The sequence below is a fragment of the Vigna angularis genome, chromosome 4 (genome assembly GCF_016808095.1).
Source record: "Vigna angularis cultivar LongXiaoDou No.4 chromosome 4, ASM1680809v1, whole genome shotgun sequence".
Classification (NCBI taxonomy): domain Eukaryota; kingdom Viridiplantae; phylum Streptophyta; class Magnoliopsida; order Fabales; family Fabaceae; genus Vigna; species Vigna angularis.
In genome coordinates, this window is record NC_068973.1 from 9,309,801 (window position 1) to 9,316,471 (window position 6,671).

The 6,671-nt window shown below is 32.2% G+C and overlaps 1 protein-coding gene across 4 annotated transcripts; it reads right to left on the bottom strand.

Annotated features, from left to right (window-relative positions):
• Nucleotides 1–1,487: 1,487 nt before the first annotated feature.
• On the bottom strand, nt 1,488–5,420 carry LOC108346122 (NAP1-related protein 1). 4 transcript variants are annotated; one of them, XM_052877000.1, is made up of 10 exons: nt 5,175–5,420; nt 4,791–4,913; nt 4,652–4,702; nt 4,140–4,211; nt 3,888–4,001; nt 3,737–3,798; nt 3,046–3,106; nt 2,858–2,917; nt 2,670–2,717; nt 1,488–1,991 (listed from the first exon to the last, which is right to left on the bottom strand). In XM_052877000.1, the coding sequence occupies exons 1-10, from the start codon at nt 5,295–5,297 to the stop codon at nt 1,905–1,907; spliced, it is 801 nt and encodes a 266-aa protein (XP_052732960.1). In that variant the 5' UTR covers nt 5,298–5,420; the 3' UTR covers nt 1,488–1,904. The 4 variants fall into 4 exon arrangements, with proteins under 4 accessions (XP_052732960.1, XP_052732961.1, XP_017440599.1 ...); XM_052877001.1 differs by having other exon boundaries at nt 2,858–2,914; nt 5,175–5,419; XM_017585110.2 differs by having other exon boundaries at nt 1,488–1,988; nt 5,175–5,418.
• Between the last annotated feature and the right edge of the window lie 1,251 nt (nt 5,421–6,671).

A 6,671-nucleotide genomic window follows, 5' to 3' on the forward strand; every position in this document is an offset into this window, starting at 1 on the left:
TATTTATTTTAGACACTTCTGTTATAATTCTCTATAATATTTAGCGCTTATTCTAAACACTAAACATTCTTTAGATGCTATTCTAATTAGACGCTTCTATATTGTTTAAGATACTTAAGGTATAGCATTTAACACTTTTTATTTTTTATTCTAAATGATTAAATATTATTTCATTTAGATGTTATGTTAAACTTTAAAATAAGATTTGTTTGGACTATTTTGTCTTAAAAAAATTATTTTAAATTGTATAATCTCAAAATCATTTTTAGTTTAGAATTGTATAATTTAAAACATATTTTTAAATTGTACAATTTAAATTCAAAAGTCAAAAAACAACTTCAGATTCTGAATTCAAAAAAGACAAAAATGGGAAACAAAATATGAGGGTGCTGGAAAAACGTTACGGAGGTGCAGGATGAAACTGCCCTCACCCAAAAATCTATCACCCATTGATTGCTTGAATTGCCACCAAAGTCAAGGTTTACAAATTTGTCAGAAATACCCTTACATATTTGTGTCATCTTTAAATTTACCTAATATAACATTAATGATAACTTAAGACATTGCTTAAAGATAACAATAATATCTTTTCACTTTTATCAAATGAATACATACACATTAAAACTCTTTACTCATTTTTCTTCAATTCCATTATTAAAACAGCCTCATTGTTCATCTTTTCTTTTTCTTGTTCCGACTTTGACTCCCTTATTCCAATAAAGCCTTAGAAACGAGAATTAGATATTTATTTATAAAGTAATAATAATGAATGAAAATAATAATTTAATTAAATGAAGCATGAATAAATTAGATTCGCTTTAATACGTCTTTAATTAGATAATAAATAGATTAGTATATTATTTATCCCAAATCAGTCGGTACTTCGTCTATTAACGTCCAATGAGCATCAACTCAGATTACAAGATGGCACTCTTAAATTATGGATATTATGATGCTGTTTCATTCGAAACTATCTTTACTCGCACGATTTCTTGGAAGCCTCAAATTTCTGAACCGTAAAAACATATAATGTAGATTTCATTCATCCTGAAATAGTTCGAATACATGGGATAGATGTCAGAATTAATGACAACTGGTTTGATAAATTAATAAGTGTCACTGTATTTTCATATTAAATTCCATTGACAAGATTGGCCAACAACATCAGTATGTCTAAATGCTTTCGTACATTATTTACGTTGCCTCCGGTAGCTTTGAAATTTTCTTTGTACTGTGTTGATTCATAAATATACAATGTACATGGAACTTTTTAAAAACGTATTTTACATTAAAATAAAACAAGGTACAGTTTTTAAATCTAATAAGAGGAGAAAGATGACCATTATTCTCAAACAATCAATGGTTATCTCAAAATAATGATACTAGCAAACCTCAAAAGTTGCCCAGGACGCCAAATGTTACTGCATCTAATTTAAACTGGAAAAAGTCTCATCAGATTCAATAGAACTTGATAACACACTCAAATGTGACTCATGCAAGTAATTAAATAGATTGGATAACACTGAAATAGTAATTGAATATTTGCCTAGGGGTCGTTTCTCATTTGTAAAAAATGGTTCCATACTCCTGCACCCTAAGAAAATACCGAACTGAAACTGCTATACAATAAATACTGCAACTTTACTAGGTAATCCCACAAGAAAGGTTTATAAAAAAACCGATATAACATTAGTATATGAAAAGTGCACAAGGGATTAAACCAGAAATAACTCCATAGGACAATAAATATGACTATAGTCAGAGAGAACCAATAACTAGCCTTGGTAGCTTCACCTGCCGAGATAAGTTGATAACCACAAAGGGTGGCCATATGATCATCCCCTAAAGAACGCTTACATACTCCTACAACGCAAAAAAAAGGTAATATGACCATAATGTATTTTTCATTTGCCATCATCTTCCTCCCCCTCATCGTCATCTTCCTCACCCTCATCATCATCATCTTCAGAGTCACCGTCATCCTTCCCCTGCTGACAGGGAAATATACATTTTATAATACACCATATATATCTGTATATACTATCTCAATAGTAGTAAAGTGATTATAAATACAAAACCCAAAGGGAATAAAGCAATTGATAAGAGCAGCAAGACTAAATGTCAGTTCTGAGATCTGCATTTTCTACATGTAAGCATATTCACAAGTGTACACAGAAATCAATAGTAACACTGAATTGATACAAAATTAAAATCTCGATAGCACAAAACTAAGAGCATGATTTAATGACATTCCACACGATGTTCATTAATGGTTGGCAATGGGTCAATGCTGAAACCATCATATTTGCACAATTCACACATTCAGTCATGGTTAATGTACCTTGTAATAGAATATAACGTGGTGATGTCACACATTCATGCCAACTTAATGAAATGGAGATGGCGCAAGTGTTAGTTGGTGAGTGTAAACATAACAAAATTTGTCCAGACAACACAGTGGTTGATAAAATATTACACAGGAACTGTATGTGTAATATATATTACACATATTTCCCATCTGCCCCAAAAACACATACTACCCAATAAATGGTAGTGCACAGTACATATTACAGATATAACAAGAAACTGTCACATTCCAAAGCAATACAAAAGAAAAAATCAATAGCATTAATCAACTAATTATTCTAATACAAGTGTACATCAGTTACCTCATCATCAGCTTCATCCTCATCACCCTCATCTTCATCAGGTTCTTCCTGTTCCAAAATAATTGTTATTGCAATTATTGTAAGATACAAGGAACAAAATAATATTGATAGTAAAATGAATGATTCAAAACCAAGAAGCATTATTGTCTCCGAAGAGAAAAGGATATCAGAAATGAAAGTTAACTTACATTATTGAAATAAGTAAGCGGATTTGGCCATAAATCATCCTTGATTAATTCTGCAACCTGCTATTTAGAAATAAATATAACACTAAAATTTATGACTAAAATACACAAACTAAAGGAAGTCAATTATTATAAGAGAAAAAACAGCATGGATGCACATGGCATAATGATCAAATCCAGAAAAAATATACCTCATCATGGATGTCATCAATTTCATCTTTTTGCTCAGTGTCGTTAAACCAACTAAAGAAGCTGCATGCATTAAAATGAGAATAAGAGAACAATTGTTTATTTGTTTCATAATATGTTTACAGAAGGATTTTTGTCAATAATTCTATATAAAATCATTAATTGATAATTTATTAAACAAGAATGAAGCGCAAAAGAGAATGTTTTATTTGTTCATTTTTTGTAGTAAAAAATTGTTTGCAATCATACACTAGTAAATTGAATTCATTTCCAGATATTAACTATAGCAAAATAAAAGTCCAAACACAACTATTCTAAAAGCAATGCCCATTGACCATATGGAAAACGTTTTATAAATGAAGAAATAGAGCATAAATTATAAAAAAAAATGCTAGTCCACAGTATTAAAATTGGTCATATATGCACTGTATTGGTAGTTGATAATCCAATGTAATGTAAATGGATCTGTGATCAGGTCAAGTATATTTCTTAGCAGATCAGACATATCTCAGTCCCCTTAAAGAGAAAGCAACCCCCGTGCGAACTCAAACAAAAAAAATACAGTTCTGGTTATCGATAATACAAATAATGGAAAGCCAGAACAATTGCCAGTTAACAGAGCCTGTGCGACCATTGATTTCTTTGTTGTCAATTTTTAATTGAAAAACACTTGAATCATAGATAGGCACCAACCTGATATCAATAGGAGCCCGCTTGTTCCCTTTTTTCTCATGACTAACTCCATTGGGTATGCTCTTCATGTTTAACGATTAGGGGTTCAGAAACAAAACAAAAGCAGCATAAGTTGATAAAAGAATTCCGAAAGTTAATGTCATAATCTTACCTTGCCCTCCTTCCATTTTATGGGAGTGGCAGTGACTTTTGTTGTTCCTTCCTCAAGGAAAGTATAAGTCTTTACAAGTTTTGTATCTTCAAAATAGGGATTGGCGTTGAAATTCTGAACAAAAAATCAATTTTGGAAGGGGTTATTATTCAATTAAATGAACAGTCCCTACAAAAAAATAAACTTCTTAAACTGACTGTCTTGCAAAACATTCCATAGGTCTATAGCAAGGGAAAGAGGAAAGCATCTTACAAAGGTGATTGAGTAGCCTGATTTGACATCTTTAAAATCTTCAACCTCGAGAGAACTCAAATACTTAAATATCTACAAAATAAGGGAATCGTTAATGAATTAAAGTTACGCATTAGAAGATATCTGTAACCAAAGTAACAATAGTATTTGACGAACTTCCATGTAAAAATTAGGTCCCAAGTAATTAAAAAGAACAGAAAAGTAAACAACTTAAAGCAATCACTCAACTAGAGCTATCTGCTCATGCAAGCACAAGTCAATTTAAAGAAAGAATATTCAAAAAGCATCCAGCACCTAGGTTGCTGTGTTCTACTATTAAAAAGGCTTGTGTAACAAGCATAACTCTTAGGGAACAAAAACTAAAACAGAACAACTTACAAGGGTTTCAAATGCCATTTAAATACCATCGAATAAACAAGACCATATCACTTCATATATGCACAGTGGTACACAAACTCAAACAAACCAAAGTAAGCCCATCCAATTTTAGAAAACTGAAAAAGAGACCAGACCTTCTGATCTTCATCGTTCAAAAGATCACCAAGAGCAGGATGACTCAAAAACTGCAAAAGGACAACAAACAATAATAAACAAGGTATTCCCAACAACACATGTATATAAATCTAATATAATGTGTAAAGTCAAACTCACAGCAGTTAGCCAAAAATCAGGAATTGACTTGATAATATCATTCCGCTTGTCATAAACGGGCTTCCTAATCTCATTGTACTTCTGCTCTATCTCGAGAACTTTGTCGCTGGCTTCTTCGTTGATCTAAAACAACACAGCCAACAAATAAACCAAAGCACAAACAACAGGTTAATGGATCACGTTCCGAAACCAGAAACAGATAATCAAACATAAAAGCAATCACATTTAGCGCGTGCAATTCGGAGGCTCCAAAAGCAGAGTCACATTTCCAACGTCACATAAAAACCTCAAAAAAAGACGAGGGAAGATCCGTAATCCGCGATATTGAAAAAAAAAAAAAAAAGAGGAAGAAGGAAAGCGAGTGGAATATTGAAGAATTGGTACCTTTTCCAGCTCGTCTTGGATCTCCTGCAACTTCTCAATGGAAAGGACAAGTTCTCCGTCGATTTCGTCGAGGTTCTCCCCCTTCTCGGAAACCTTCAACTTCTTGGTCCTGTCGGCCACCATCTTTCTTCCTTATTTTGTTCTGGACGGCGGCCCCTGAGGGTTCTTGCGTAGCTGGTTCGTAAAACCCTAGCACGGTTTAGGCAGAGCGAGACAGGGTAGTAGTGAAGTGAAGACTTAGGGTTTTGGGGTTTTATATGTGTCGTTCGTGCGCAGTGTCCGGGGTGCACCAAATAAATGAGCTACCGGATGACATCTGTCCATTTCAGGGGTAAACTCGTCGTTTCCTTCACCCTGAACTTGATTTTGTGGGCTTGGAACTTACATTTTCTATATTTTTTATGAGAGGGATTTTTAAAAAATAATAATATTTACTATATAAATATATATCTATAAAAATATAATCAAAATTTAATAAGTTTAATTAGTATTTTTGGCTTTAAAATGGACATTAGTCTTATTTGGTAAGTATAAAGGTTAATATTTGGAACTTTTTCTTTTAATTTTTTTTCTTTATTTTTTAGCATTTTTTTTTTCATCTTTTTTCTTTTTCTCTTACCACACCATTTCAACACTTTCTTTTTCAACCTCTTCTACACAATCTTTTCATCTTCTTTCTCCTCCTCCCTTACACTAGCATCAACTTTGATAACCTAAACTTCACATCATTATCACATTTAAATAGGTTTGTACGTAAATTCTCCTAAAAATGTAAAAGAAACTTATGTCTATTGATCAAGGTAAAATCTCATGACAAACAAGTCTTAAAGAACTCCCATTTTGACACAAAACCTAGTTGTGGGCAAAATTGAAGGATGATTTTTTTATTTATCAAAGGGAGTAATAAACATAAACTTTTTTATTTATCAAAGGGAGTAATAAACATAGACTGTATAGACTTCCAAATCTATAATTGTTAAAGGTTTATGCAATCTTTAACACTAAGATAATTTGATAGGATTTTGAAGGATAATCCAATATTGATTTTAATCTTTTTGGAGGTCACGTGACATACGAAAATATCAAGTTTTAAACAATAACAACTTTTTAAAGGATTTGAATTTAACCATTAAAAAAATTATAAATACCTCAAAGAAATCTACAACTTTCACGTGACGTGGAAGTTAGAAACCTAAAGATTAAAAAAAACGTTAGCATATCTTCTTTGGGGCCTTAATATACCACATACTCATCTTAACAAAAGTAAAAGATCATCAAAGAGCTGATATGCTTCTAGTACAAGCTGAAGTAAAACCACAAGTATGGTAGCTTCCATTTAATGAACAAAATTGAGAGAGAAAGAGAGGAATAGGAGTTAGGGGTTTTTTTATGATGGTATGGAGATTACGGAGTTAGGGTTGGTGGTGTGTGAAAAGGAGGAGAAATGAGATGAAGGGACAATGTTGGATAAGAGAAGGAAGAAAGAGATGAAGGATA